The sequence below is a fragment of the Erpetoichthys calabaricus genome, chromosome 6, assembly GCF_900747795.2.
Source record: "Erpetoichthys calabaricus chromosome 6, fErpCal1.3, whole genome shotgun sequence".
Taxonomy (NCBI): Eukaryota; Metazoa; Chordata; class Cladistia; order Polypteriformes; family Polypteridae; genus Erpetoichthys; species Erpetoichthys calabaricus.
Genome location: NC_041399.2, coordinates 35,899,483 through 35,915,060, shown reverse-complemented (window position 1 = coordinate 35,915,060; position 15,578 = coordinate 35,899,483). Strand labels below are relative to the sequence as shown.

Here is a 15,578-nt window from a genome sequence, read left to right as displayed (position 1 = left end):
ATATATATATATATATATATATATATATATATATATATTATATATATATATATATATATATATATATATATATATATATATATATATACACACATATATACATATACACATATATATATATAAATAAATCAGGACATAATAAGAAATAATACTTACATCTTAATTTATCTAAAATTTTTCCACCACATATTGTAGCTAAGGCCATTTTGACAACAAAGACTGAGATTTTTCCAAGACCTTCCCTGGAAAAGAAAGAAAAACAAAAGCAAATAAACAAAAGAGTGGTAAGCCATTTTTTTCTTGTTCATTCTTTTTTCATTTTTGTGAATCTTGGATGTCCTATCCTGTTGATTTTTCTCTAATTTCTAAAGCAGAAACTTTCATCGAGGGATTCTAAAATATGACGTGTATATAAAATTCCACAGTTCAAGTGCCTTTGTTTTAGAAGTTTTAGTGAAACTCAAAGCAAAATGGTTCACACTAAAAAGAAAGAAACTTCTAATGTACACAAAAAAGAAAAACTTTCTGTGTAGCTTCTATATGTTATCAGATATGCTTTCACATATGGTCAGAAAACTATATACCTCCATGTCTATCCATTTAAAGGGATACAAAAGAATCTTCCATGTAGCTATGTGAAACTAACATTCTATTCATATTAAAAAAAACACTTATGAAATTAATATTAACTTTCTAAGATTGGCTTTTACATCTGTCATTGTATATACAACAGTTTTTGCTTTTTTATTGTGTGGTATTGGTCTCCAGGAAGAAAACTGGCACAGGTGACAAAGACAGGGCACATCAAGGCCCTGCAAAAGATAGACAGGACCATCCACACCTTCAGCAGTGGTGGAAATCAAAATTCCAATATAGAAGGTATGACACTACCATGGATGGCAAGCCTTGTAAATATACTGGAGGTCCTAGAAGACCTTTTTCTGATGACATTAAGATAGAAATTGGGTGGTGGCAGTCAATAAGAAGGAAAAGTGTGAGACACTAGAAGGGCAGTCAATCCATTTCATCCAAAGGATTTCCTTAGACTAAGGAGTCTTCTGACTGAGGATTAGTCCACATTAACATGGAAAAATCTGAAAATGTTTTTGTTTAAAAGTTTTCCATCTTCACTCCTGTTTTCAGGTTGTTCTCTAATTTTGCAGCCCAACTAAAAAACTGTGATATTTTCAGTTTATGGATTTTGATGACATAATACAAAATTTCTACACAATTGTCTCATTGTCAATATACTATTATTTATACAAGGTGATCTGATATGTTAATCACAATATTAATTAATGTATTGCTTCCAACTTAAGATGCACATTTTTCCATAGTTAAAAGTGTGGGTTCTTCTTAAAATTACACTATTTCATTGTCATGTGTGATTTTGTGCAGAAGCATGGTTGTGAAAGGGAAAGCAATTTGACACAAGCAGTTTTAAGCTCTATTTATACTTTCCACTTTAAGCTTGTGCACAGACCACAACACAAAGAATATGCACTGTCAGTGATCAAAACTTCTGCCAGCTATCAACGCATCAATATTCTCCTAGTCAGCAGGTGGCAGTGATTGGTCAATGTTGCATATCTAACAATTTCACAGCAGAGTAAGTGAACTGTTTAAATGATTGTTCTCAGAAGGGTAGCTCCGCTGATGAGATTCTGCTGATGGAGAAAGAGTTGTGTCTGTTATTATTGGCTTTAAGAGGTGGTGGGGGGCCGGGGAGGGAGAGAAGGTGGAGTGTCTGTGTCTTTTTACATAGTGATTTGTTTTGTCCAGTGCTCTTTGCAATTGCCTTCCATGAATTTGTCATTATCTAAGTATCTTTGTGGTCTCATAGAAAAGAATCATGCAGGTGCCTACATGGGGTCACTTCTGCCACAAGCCTCTCCTTGAAATTAGAATGTGGAGATGCACCTGGGTCATACGAGGGGGCATGTCTCCATATCTAGTGTCATGTTTATTGCATGGTTTTGCAACCAGTGTGGATGCATCAAATAAAAACAGACTTTATCAAGGTGAAAACAATTCGGAGCGACCATGGGCTTCTCAAGTGAAACCGATTCAATGTATGTAATGGTATATTTACTTGTAATTTTTGTATACAACAGTAATTTTTTTCTCCCTCAAAATCTGTTTTTGAAAGGGATGTGAGTCTTAAATTTGAGGGCATCTTAAATTGGAAGTAATAGGGTAAATATATCTATCTGTATCTCCAGCTATATTTACACTAAATACTGTGTATACGCACCTATACTGTACTCTGTGTGTGTGTGTAAATTTCCTTATTTGGCGGATGCCTTTATCGAAGGCGATTTTCAACATTTATGATGCAATTGGTTACATTTCTGTATTTTTGGCTTTGCAATTGGAGCACAGGCAGGTCAAGTAACTTGTTCATGGTCACACTGTGTCAGTAGTGGTATTTGAACCCACAATATCAGGGTCTGAAGTCCAAAGCCTTAACCAATACACCCCACTGCCTTACACCCTATGCAGTATAAATATTGTGATCACTAGGGGGTATCCCAAAGCCTCAAACCCTTGACACCACTACCAAGACACTATCCTGGGTTCAAGTAAATTCTTTTATTTTACTGAAATACCTTTTGTAAAGGCTTTTAAAACAATTCTTCTCTTCCTTCATTGTCTTCTTTCTTAATTTCTGTGTCAGAAGAACCTTTCCTAAGACACAGGAGTGTCCTTTTGGCAGATAGACCAAAATTAGACCTCAGTGTTAGACCTCAGTGTAGCATTTGACACTGTCAGACATGACATCCTACTGTCCAGAATGGAGAATCTCTGGCACTGCCCTCCAGTGGTTCAAGTCCTATTTGACTGATAGGCGAGAGTTTGTTAGTCTTGGCAAGAGCAGATCCAGCTCAGTGCCAGTCACACAAGGAGTCCCTCAAGGCTCTGTCCTCGGTCCTCTGCTTTTCTGTATTTACATGCTTCCCCTTGGCCATATTATCCGTAGCTATGGACTGGGTTATCATTTTTATGCAGATGATACTCAACTCTACTTCAATGTTAACAGTGGAACTTCATCAGAGCTTTCTCAGCTCACAACCTGCCTTAGTGAAATTAAAACCTGGATGGAGCAGAACTCTTTAAAATTAAATTGCAATAAAACTGAACTCCTGCAAATTGGGACTAAAATGCAACTTAATAAAATAAGCTCCTTCCCAGTCTATCTTGGCGGTGATCTCATCAGACCTGCCTCTACTGTAAAAAATCTTGGTGTCATTTTTGATTCCTCCCTCTCTTATTCCGCCCACATAAATCACATTAAGAAACTTTCTTACTTTCACCTCCGTAACATATCCCGTGTTCGCCCCTTCCTCTCCTTTTCTAACACTGAGAAACTTGTCCATGCTTTTATCACATCCCGCATCGATTATTGTAATTCCCTACTGGCAGGTGCCCCTTCTAATCTTATATCACAGCTCCAGCTTATTCAAAACTCAGCTGCAAGAGTCCTTACTTGAACCAGCAGCAGCGAGCACATAACACCCATCCTGCTCCGTCTCCACCGGCTCCCTGTGTCTTACAGAATCGAATATAAAATCCTACTAATAACCTACAAAGCCTTAAATAACCTTGCACCAAACTACATCAGTGACCTTCTCCATCACTATGTGCCTGCCCGCCCACTAAGGTCCTCTGATTCTGGTAATATTGTTGTGCCCCTCACTAATCTACACTCCATGGGTGACAGAGCCTTCAGCTGTATAGCGCCCAGACTCTGGAATGACCTACCAAAATTAATCAGGTCAGCTGACTCCATGAATTCTTTTAAAAAACAACTCAAAACTCATCTGTTCAGGAAGGCTTTTAGCTTTATTTGACTTTATTACCCTTCTCTCAGTTTACTTTTCTGTCAAGATGCTAATGTAACCTGTATGTGTGTGTGTGCCAGACCATCAATTATGTTGTCTGTTTCTTTTTTTTCAGAATTCATTGTCTTAATCTTCTTTATTTATTTATCTGGTTTATACAATGCTATATATTGTATACCCTGTCATTCTTTATTATATTCTGTAAGTGCCTTGAGCATGGGAAAGGCGCTATATAAATAAAATGTATTATTATTATTATTATTATAGATTCACCTGGCTGTACTCAAGTAAACCAACAAGACCTTAGACCTTTGACCATTGGGACCTCAGTTCCCATACTGCCCTGAGGGTACACAAATGGGCACTGGTAGCTGCCACCCTTTGTACAGAGGGAAATAATATCTCTGGGAGGACATTTCTCATTGTCCTTTCATTATAAAGCAATACTGGCATATGTCACTACTTGTGTCCTGCTTGGCAATGAGTATGTGTGTGTATTCTCATTTCTACAAGAAATCTAGAAAAATCATGAGACAAAAGTAACAAAACAGGAAGAAAGCTGAAGATATTGAAGAAATGGAAGCAGAAGCACAGAAACCTTTCCCTAGTTTCACTGAAGCAATGGATATTTTAAAAGGCTTCTGTGCTGTAGTTACTGTATACTCCATACTTTTTTCAATCTAATATATAAAACTCTCTCTCTCTCTGTCTCTCTCTCACACACACACACACACGCACATATACGTGTTATGTTAACACTAATGGATTATTTTAATCTCAACCACACCTTTCCAGGTCGATGGATAGGTCGTGATGGACCACTGCTATGGCCTCCACACTCCCTATTGGAGATACAACTGGTTACATTTCTTTTGTTTTTCCAATTGCACCACAGGTAAGTGAAGGACATGCTCATGGTCATAAAATGTTAGTAACAGGATTTGAACCCACAACCTATATATATATATATATATATATATATATATATATATATATATATATATATATACACACACACAAACATACACTCATACATATAGACCGAAAAACTGACTTAGTGGGGGCCTCACTCTTTAATACAGTCTAACGTACATCATTTGCCTGCAGCTTTTTGTGTCTGTACAAAGCCTCCACACTTGCCTGATGTTAACATGACTCATTGGAGGCTCATTTTCCCAATCATCTGCTAAAACACCACTTTAATGTCTTTTTCAACGAGTTATCTAAAATTTCATTACTGTCATTCTGTCATTACTCTTGGGACATAATGCACTGAGCACTTGTGTGTAATATCAATTTTATACAACATTTTTTTAAATGGGGACTCTGGGTAAATTTAGAAGAAATTCATTATTTCTGGTTTAAAATTATATGTTTATGGTTAGTTGTACACCAAACAGGAAACACTGAACAATGAACAATGTGGTATTCTTGTCACTTTAGAGAGGGTCTAAGGTCACAACAGATGCTCTTTTAAGATGCACTCTTCGCTGATATGTGGTCAAGCTAAGCATGAATAGCATTTCTTACTTTACATTTCCTTAGCTAAGCTGGTTTTCTTTTAAACAAACACATTTTTACAAAAGGATAAGAAATGCAGAGCAGAGCATGCATTAGCAGAGCATATATTACCCTCTGTAATAAAATGAGACCATGTTGAGAACAACATGCAAACACCTAAGATAACATTTCAGTGGTGGCCACTGGGTGTCATGTCTGCTCCATAGCAACAGTTAAGTGCAGGACTTTCAAAAACCCACAAAATAAAAACAATCGTAGACTAAGATCCCCTTCCCAGCTGATCTGAAATGTTCTACATATGCAGAGTATTTTAGCTTTGCAGAACCAGCAAAAAACAAGAGAAAGGATTAGCACACGTACGGGTCATAGGCTGCTAGTAGGAAGTTAAGTAATAAGCTGATGGACTGCTCAACATTGATCTGGTAGGTGGTTGGCATGCGTTTGTTAAGCTGGTAGAAGATGGTGGACAGTATTGCTTCCAGGCGAGCGATGCTGAACTCGGTGTTGGGGTCCATCGTGTTCAAACCATTTTCACGGAAAGCTTCTATAATATTCCAGATGTCAACTAGATGCACTGTGTAAGAGATAAACAGATAATTGTTAAAAGAAGAATATTTTCAACCAAAAACCAAATTAAAGTCAATTTGGTGACTGAGTCTGTTTGTTGGATGGTGGCTTAATCTAAGACCAGCCCATGCGAAGAGTACACTTTAAAAAATTTAAATTGTGGGGCTTTAGGGTCAAACCATAATTCAGCCACTTCATCATAGTTTGATGATCAGCAGGATGATGAATCCTGCAACTGGTATACTGTAGCTACATTTACAATTTTTCTGTGGTTTGTTGGTCTAAAACTGAAATATGCTGGTCAGTTACTGTATAATGCATAGGAAGAGGCTTCTGATTACACAAGTAAAAAGATTAAAAGGGCAAACAACACAACACACTATAACATTCTCAAGCCTGGGGAATCCAATTCGGTGTCAGGATAGCTGGAGCCTATCCCAGCACCATCAAGTGCAAGACTGGATCCAGCCTAGAAGAGGGTGTCTGTCCATGACAGGGCCCACTCAGGTATACAACCACGCACAGATGGGGCCAGCACATCCACACAGCCACAGGTAGAACATGCAAACTACACACAGACAAAACTGCCACTGGAGTGTTGGAGACACTTATGTGTCTGTCAAAAGCAGTAAATAGAAAATAAAAAATTAAAGTATACTATAAAGGAGACAGCATATCACACCCGGACAAAACAGAACAAAAACCTGACTAAAATGATTTTAAGGCCACATTAAGTGCCAACCTTAAGCCAGTTGTTGTTTTCTTCACTTTATTAAGATGACCAAAATGGAAGAGAGGCAACAGTTGGGTGAAACATAAAGAGATGGATAATCAAATGTGTGTACAGGAGCAAGCAGGACTTGGCCAAGTACAGTGTCAGGAAAAAAAAACAAAGGTATGAAAAAAAACAAAATTATAGACAAGGCAGACACTAGAATTGGACACAATATGTTGGTCAAGTTCTGCTTTGAATATCCAGCCTAACAATGAAGGGCTTCAAAGTAAGCATGTTAAGTAGGCCGTCCCCAAGGGACCTGAGACTAAATAAAATAAAAAGGACTGCTTAAATTAGGGGTCTCTATTAAATAAGATTTACTTATACTTGAAAAGAATTGTCTAAGGATATTGTTATATCAACAAACTGAATACATTTCAGAAATGACTGGGGGAATAGACAATTAACAGAAACCAGTGTAAAACAAGAGAAGGGATTAGCACATGTATGGGTCATAGGCTGCTAGCAGAAAGTTAAGTAATAAGCTGATGGATTCGCAAATACGTCAGAATCAGGGGAAAAAAAATACTGAAAATGCTTAGAAAGAGCAGTACGAAAAAGGGTTTTGTATCTGCAACTTGGATAAGAAAGTCACTTCCTAGATGACCTTTTACCTCATTGCATCCTCCGAGGACACACACTAGCAATGCATGAAGTGGTCCCAATGATGGAGCAAAGCATAGCGGAAATTATACAAGATGGACGACAAAATGGTTAAAAAAAAATAGGTAACTTTTTACACATTCAGAATTTCCAAAAGTAAACATTAAAATCATAATCCAGAGCCTCAAAAACCCCTAACACAAATGTTTGATTTCAGAAACCCATGCAAAAAAAAACATAAAAAATAAAAACAAACCAAAACCCTAACAGGCATGGGGGCTCAAGACCTGGCAATGACTCCATAAATAACCACAGAGATGAAGGTGGGACAACCAAAAATGACTGGTGTGTTGCTATATGTCTGAGTAACTTACAATAATGTCTGGAACCCGATATTATTCTCTCTCCAGGCTTTTTCCTTTTCTGTCTCTCAACTCATTAAGCAACACTCCGCAAATGTCTGTCTGGAGATTTCACAGGCAGCACTGTGCAGTTACTTCACATGTTATTGCCATAATTTGTTTAAATTAATTATTGAGATTTGTTTCTATTTGTCTTACTATGTAGCGAAGTGCAAATCACGCGGCACAGCAGCAGCAGCTTTTCAAGCAAAGAGGAGATAAAAAAAATGTATTTATTTCCCATTGCATCACCGTTTAAGAGGGGTTTCGGAGGAGCGGCCACATCTCCTTGGGGTGCCTTCAGCCCCCCCCCTTCACAATGCTGCATATTGCTTTTGGGGGGGGGGGGGGGGTTGAGTTTCACAAGCGAAGCCCCCTAGTTTTTTAATATGGCTAATTACTCGCTGTAATGTAAAATATTTACTTCTATTATGCATATGTAACAATTCCCATGAAAATAACAATCTGTTTAAATTGTACATCCGCATCCCCATACACGAGCAGCAGAACCGCAAAGAGGCTAGAGCCCCGGGGGTTTGTTTATATTAACATAGTCAAGTCACTTTATTGTCATATCACTTAACATAAATGTACAGACGAGTGAAAAGCTTGGTGTGCAAAGTCCCCAGAAGTAATACAATATATACAGTAGATACTTAGATGTAAAGAAAATTTGTACATTACACAATGCATACTAATAACACCAAATAGTTGTGGTGCAATGGAATGTATAGGTGAAGGAACAGCAGCATGAATGTGGAGGGGCCGGCTGATAAGTAGTACCAGTGAGTAAGGAGAACTCATCATCCTTGATGGAAGAAGCTGTTTCGAAGCCTGCTGGTCCAAGATCTGATGCTATGGTATTGTATGCCTGAAGATAATAATGTGAACAATTAATGTGACTCAGATGTCTGGGGTTATTGATTATGACCCCTTTGACTTTTACTTTAGTTATATAGCACAACATGTAGAGTACAATTCCAAGGAGGTTATGCACAAGCTTTATACGGCACCGGTTAGACCTCATCTGGAGTTCTGTGTACAGTTTTGCTCTCTAAGCCACAAAGAAAAAAAAAACAAATGGCAGGAACAGACAAAATCAAGAGAAGGGAGACTAGACTAATTCCAGGGCTACAGGGGATGAGTTATAAGGAAAGATGAGCTTATTTAAGGAAATGAAGAGGTGACATGATTGAGGTGTTTAAAATTATGAAGAAAATTAGTACAGTGGATCAAGATTATAATAATGACTATTGAGCTCAAAGTTTGTGCAGAAGAAAACAAATAAAAAACTAATTGTTTAAGTTTCTCTTAGGTATCATGAATGAAGGAAACAAGAACTTTTAGTGAATAAAAACACATAACTAGGCTTAACAGTGAACATTAGCGGTAAGCCTCTTCCTATACATAATGTCTTCTTGCAGTGAAGCTCAAGTCAAACAATCCCACTGCCTTTACAGTTAGAAGCCCAATTAGTCACTCAAGCTGACAGAGTAGTCCTTTGACCTGATTAGCTAATGCTGTATTCAAATATTATCAGAGTTTTTGGAGCACCGACATGAGATAATTTGCTTTCCTATTTCAGTGTGTTCATGTGAGTTTCCGGTCAGAGTTTATAGATAATCACAAAGTCACTTTTGTTTGCTGCATGCTTGGCAAATTAAAATCAATTAAAGATAAACTGTCATGAAAATAAACAGCAAACTAGACATAGTAAAGTTGCATTATATCGCTTCAAATGCAGTTCGGCCACAAAAATGCTATTTCTGGCTGACAAGGTTATATTTCTTATTATATACTGTTGAATAAGGTGAAATGTCAGCACTAAATCACGTCTTGTATAATTTTTCCAAACTGTCTGACTTGATGCTTTGACTTTGTAGAATGTTCACTTGAAATTTCTGACTCGTAAACTTGGATTTCCTGTCTGTCTGGCAGTATATGAATACAGCGTAAGAAGGCAGTTTCCTGCATTCCATGTAGGATGTGGACCTAAGCTTGGATGACCAGTGTTTATTCTTGGGAAGAAGAGGTATGTGCACACGACATTCATTATACAATGAAATCAGAAATCATAGTCAAGAGAATGGAATCACAAACCTGTAAGTCTTAAACAAATCTCTACTAAGCTATTTTTTTAGGAAAAGTCTTCCATTTATCTTGCTAAAAAATCTAGTGAATGATAGTCACATTTGCTTTCTTTCTTAAATAAGACAGTGCTTAGTATGTCTTTAAATGACACATACGCAAAAAATACTGCAGCAACAGGAAAATTGTAACACAATGATGTCACCAACAAAGTAACGTAACACAAATAATAAATAAAGATAACTTAAAAGGTAAAAATTATAGAAACTACCAGAGCAATTGAGAAACAACTAGAGATAATTACATTATGTACCAAATAATCACAATATGCATTACCATAATGGGGTGGTGGCACTGCTAGAGAGATCCATGACCATGCCTACGCCATGCATATCGCTAATCAAAGAAGTAGGGCAAAGCAGCCAGAGGCGCTCCAGGAATCAATTAGTTGTGAGTGATCTTCACCTTTGGAAGAGATTTAAATGATGTCCCACCAGCAGCTATTAGATATTCTGTTTATAGTAATAAAAGTCAAAAGTGATGAAAATGTAAGAATCCTTTGAGAGGAAGCCAGACTCCCTGTATTCACAGAGAGCTTCGCAATGTTCTGAAGATGCATAAAAGAGTTTGGTGATGGTGGTGGGGTGTGGGGGCTGCAGTTAGTTTCCATACTCTTGTTACTTCAGGGGGAGCTACAGTGCATAAAAAGAGCACTTTTCTAAAACCTTTACTCAGGAAGGAGAGTAAACATGTATTTGATTATTTATTGTTATATTTATTTATCATCATAATCATCATTATTCTTATTTGCTACCACCTATATCAGGCTAAGGCTAAGACATTGGGCAGTGTTATGTTGTGTGTGTATATGTCTATACGGTATGTTTTAGGGGATTTTATATATGTTAAGCAATATCCTCACTATGTGACAATTACTTAAAACAATTACTTAAAACACTGCACAAGTACAACAAAATTTGATGCCATCCTATCAGTGCAAAACAGCAAGAAATTACAACACTACACAAACATATAAATCTCAAGATTTATAAAAGAAAGTCTAGAAGTGGAAAAGCAAAACATAATATTACACAACAAAACATTTTTCGCATTCTGCTGGTATTTTATGCATAATTTGTTCCCTTTAAAGTTTCACTGTGTGAGCATCATTTAGTGCAGCCATGGCCTTTTTGTAAAAACTATTTTTTAGTCTATTTGTCCGTGTTTATATTGTCTTGAAGTGTCTGCCCGAAGGCAGCAGTTCAAGAAAAGAGTGACCAGAGTGGGATGGATCTTTAATTATGCTCCAGGCCTTTTTCAGGCAGCAGGAACTGTAAAGATTTTCCAGGGATTGGAGAGGGCATCTGATGATCTTCTGGGCAGTGGTGACAACTCTCTGGAGTGTTTTCCTCTCTGATGCAGTGCAGCTGGCAAACCACACACAGACGAAATAAGTCAATATGATCTCTATGGAGCAACAGTAGAAGGACATGAGCAGTTTTTGGGTGAAATGGTTCTTTTTGAGGATTCCCAGGAAGTAAAGTCTCTGCTGTGCCTTCTTTACCAGCTCTATGGTGTTAGCACTCCAACTCAGGTCCTCCTTTATGTGCACAACAGGGAACCCGAAGTTCGATACCCTCTCCACATAATCCCTGTCAATGAAAAGGGACTGAATATTAATTTTCTTCCACCAAAAGCTAATGATCAACTCCTTGGTTTTGGTCATGTTAAGAGGCAGATTGTTGTCTCTGCACCACCCAGACAACAGTTCCACCTGGTCCCGATAAGCGGACTCATTACCCCCCGAGATCAGCCCCCTCCACCATGGTGGTGTCATCCGCAAATTTGATGTTGGAGTGTTGTTGGAGTGTGGGGGGTGCAGTCGTGGGAGTAGAGGGTGAAGGGGGCTCAGCACACAGCCCTGTGGAGAACCAGTGCTGAGGCCGAGGTCTGAAGAGATGTGGGGGGCCTACTCTTACCGTCTGGGAGCGATCGGAGAGGAAGTCCGTAATTCAGAGGCAGGTGGAGTAAGACAATCCCAGATCTGTCAGTTTGGTCACGTTTTTATGAGGGATGATGAGTATTAAATGCAGAGCTAAAGTCTACAAATAGCAGCCTAGCATCCCTTGCTGCTCTAGGTGGGTTGGGACAGTATGGAGAGTTGTGGGTATGGCATCCTCTGCAGACCTGTTTACCTTGTAAGCATATTGGTGTGTGTCTAACCTTGGTGAAAGACTTGAAATGGTGCAAGTTTGAACCAGGTTTTCAAAGCACTTCATGATCACAGGAGTAAGTGCCAGTGTATGGTAGTCATTTAGGCTGCTGATGGTAGACTTTTTTGGCAGTGGAACTATAACAGAGGACTTCAGGCATGGTGGAATGGTGGACTGGGATAAGGACTGGTTGAAGATCTTGGTGAAGCCAACTGATCTGCGCAATCCAACAGCACTCGACCACAGATGCCATCAGGTCCAGCAAGCTTCCTCAAGGTCACCGCTCTTAGTGTGCTCCTCACCTCATGCTCCTCCACCACGAGGATATGGCCATTGTGGGCTGGTGGATGTGAAGCATCACCATCAGCAGCTAAAGGGTTGCTGGATTTATAGCCAGTGAAGTACTGAACCCTCTGCCACAGCTGCCTTGTATTGTTACTATAGAAGCAGTCTTCAACCCTCTCTTGTAAGAAGCCTTAGCCTTTTCTCAGTTAGGCTCTAGCAGTGCTGTATTGTTCCCCATCACCAGACCTGAAAGTGGCGTTTCTGTCCCTGAGCAGGCAGTGGACTTCTTTTGTCATCCAGGGCTTCTTATTAGGATAGTTCAGGATGCACATGTCTACGGTGACAGCATCTGTGCAGAACTTAATATGGCTCAGAGCTGTTGTAATGTACTCTTCCAGGTCCTGATGTTGAAAAATATCCCAGTTTGTTCTCTCGAAGTAGTCCATGCAGCTGTTGAGAAGCCTCTTAAGACCACATTTTAATAGTACTAAATGTGATAGGTGCACTCTTCCTAAAGAGGTATAAGCCAGATTAAAAGCAGTTGTGGTGTGGTAGTAATTTAGTTCTGAAGCCGTGTTTGATATTGGAGTAGACCTTGTCCGGAGTATTTATACTCCTAGTAGCACACTAAATGTGCTGATGAAATCAGGGGAACACTGTTTTTAAATCCACATGGTTAAAGTCCCCTTCTATGATGTGAACAACTTCAGGGTGCAAACTCTATCGACTGCTAAAGCTACTATATAAACAACCAAGAGCCGAGTTAGCATTTGTATCGGGTGGAATATACACCGCAGTTTTGAGGGTATACCCAACTTTTTGTAAGGATTCCCTTTTCTACATTAATTGTTCTACATTTGTCCAGTCCATACTTCATATGCATGTTTTGTGAATATTTTCCAATTATTTCTAGTAACTATTGTAATTGTTTGTTCCTGCACATACAGTATCTTTATGTCATCCATATAGAATTGATGTGATATGTTGTATTATTGCTGTTGGGTTTTGATTTTGTATATTGGGTGTTCTACTGGTTGATAATGGGTTGAGAGCCAGACAGAAACAGAGAAGGCTAACTGTGTCTCCCTGGAAGATGCCTTATCCTATTATTATTATTACTTTTTAAAGGAAAAATGTATCCCCTTGTTTTATTAAATCCTTACTAAAATATGAGATAAAGAAAAAAGCAGTAACATATAAATATTTAAAAGGTCACATTTTTATAATAATTTAAAAATAAACATATACAATGATTTTGATACCTTACTGGTATCAGTGAGAAGTTGATGGTGCTGAAGGTTTTGCACCATTTGTATCGATGGTTTATTTCCAGATAGGCAGTGGCAGGAAACATAAGAGAACCAGCAGAACAGAAAATAGGGAACACACTCAAGGTGGTGGGTCCTGTTTTGAGGAGTAACACACAGGTGAGAAAAGTATTAATTCCAAAGCTAATGGGGGAGACAAGAAGCAACTAGCTTGTGGTAGACCAAACTCAATACTCAATGAAAATGAGATGAGCAGTTCTAAATAAATGTCTGTACCAATTCCCTAGATCTTTGCTATTGAGATGCATAAAGGCTTCCCAGGGAAAAGCACACTCACTTGGCTTTTGCTGGTTTTTAAGAATAAACTGCATTTAAGAACAGGACTCATAAATAGCATATATTAGTGGTTCAGGTGACCAGTCCTAACAACCTGCGATATTTACTGGCTTTAAATCTAACTGAACTTTCAATCACAGAATAATGACTTCCATTTTAAATGTTAGAGTGAATAAGATTAACAAACTGGATTTAATAATCCTAAAATGTTAAAAAAATATGATGGCCCCCTAAGCAGAGAAATGGAAGCTGCCCAGGTTGGAGCACATGGTATAGACTTTCACAGGCAGCCATTCATCTTCTGTAAAGATGTTAAAAGACCATTTCTGCATAGATTTCTTGGCTGAATCCCCACAGCAATGCTGCTCCACATAGGGGGAGCCCGAGCTTGGGCCTACTGATGCCATAAACCAACTGGAAAAACAGCACTCTGGAAATTCAATTAAATGTCTTATAATAGAAAGTGTTTATTTTCCAATGTCAGTGAAAATTCAATGTCAACATAGGAATCATTTTTTTTAGATCTGAGCATCTCTTCCACAATCCGGCTGTGTGATGCAAACTACACCAATGTGTGCAGATGTCATTTTTCATGCAGTGCCAAAGCCAAACTGCATTGTCAGTCATCTTCTGTTCAAATTCCCATTTGGACCAGGAAATTGTTTGCCCCCTGAAAATGGATTGTGTGCAGGGGTGAATAAAGAGGAGGACAGAGTAGCGTAAAATACAGATTTCTGGTTGAATGCAGTCGGTTGGAACTTTAACTACATTCGTTACTCAATGATTATAAATTCACTTGCAGCAAAAATCAGTAAAAAAATGTCATGAGGAATGGGCTTGCAGAAACAGGGGTTCAAACAGAACAGCAGACAAGGAGATGCATAGCATAATACACGTGGGGAATATGAGGTGAAGACTAGATTAACAACATTCATACAAGAATGGCAACACATTTTAAGCTTAATTTTGATACTGTCCACTCAGCACAATCAGCATACACCCACGCTAATTTGCACCATCAACTGAGTACTCTAATGAATAAAGGATGCCATAAGAATTGATGCATCACTAGGCTAAGCTGACCACAAACGTATGCTCAATTTGCAGGTGTGACAACACATTAATTTTCTTTCAGTTTTTGCATCTTCTTGCCAAATTCCCTGAAGGACAGTAAACAACTAGGGATAGAAAGAAAGAAAAAAAAACCTCAAACACATCAGAAACTAAATCTCGGAGCAAATGCTGTCCTCTCCTCATCAGTCAATGGATTGAAATGACTTTCTGTCACTTTCCTCAACTGGAATGAGACCAGTGACCTTGCTGCAAGGGGCTCTGAGTTTTGTTGCCAGCTTGATGACCCCTTCAACCCTTGAGATGTGACCTAAGCAAATCAATGACTTTAATTTACTCACAGTTGCATTTCTTCTGTACAAATCTGAGTTTGCAGGCTGTCCTGTAGGTAGACAGTCGAATGCGATCCAGATCTTGGGCTCCTGTAAAACACAAGGATAACCAGAATATCACAAAGAAATCTATATGTTACGTAAAGTGCTTATCGCAGAGACTGTTCATTTACTTTAGAAACACTGGTGGCTTATATGCCTCTGAGAAATGCAAAATAGCTTTTATTCACTTCATTAGTCTGCAATTTTGCAATATGGCTTTAAGGACCCTTTGCA

At 38.5% G+C, this 15,578-nt stretch overlaps 1 protein-coding gene across 15 annotated transcripts in view; it reads right to left on the bottom strand.

The window, feature by feature from the left end:
* Positions 1–15,578, bottom strand: part of dtna (dystrobrevin, alpha) — a 468,481-nt gene that overhangs the window by 119,925 nt on the left and 332,978 nt on the right. For all 15 annotated transcript variants that reach the window (XM_051929100.1, XM_051929099.1, XM_051929098.1 and 12 more), the window contains 3 exons: positions 15,312–15,392; positions 5,724–5,937; positions 157–242 (listed from right to left, as the gene is read on the bottom strand). In XM_051929100.1, the coding sequence (XP_051785060.1) occupies positions 157–242; positions 5,724–5,937; positions 15,312–15,392 (381 nt within the window). The remainder of the gene's footprint in view (positions 1–156; positions 243–5,723; positions 5,938–15,311; positions 15,393–15,578) is intronic.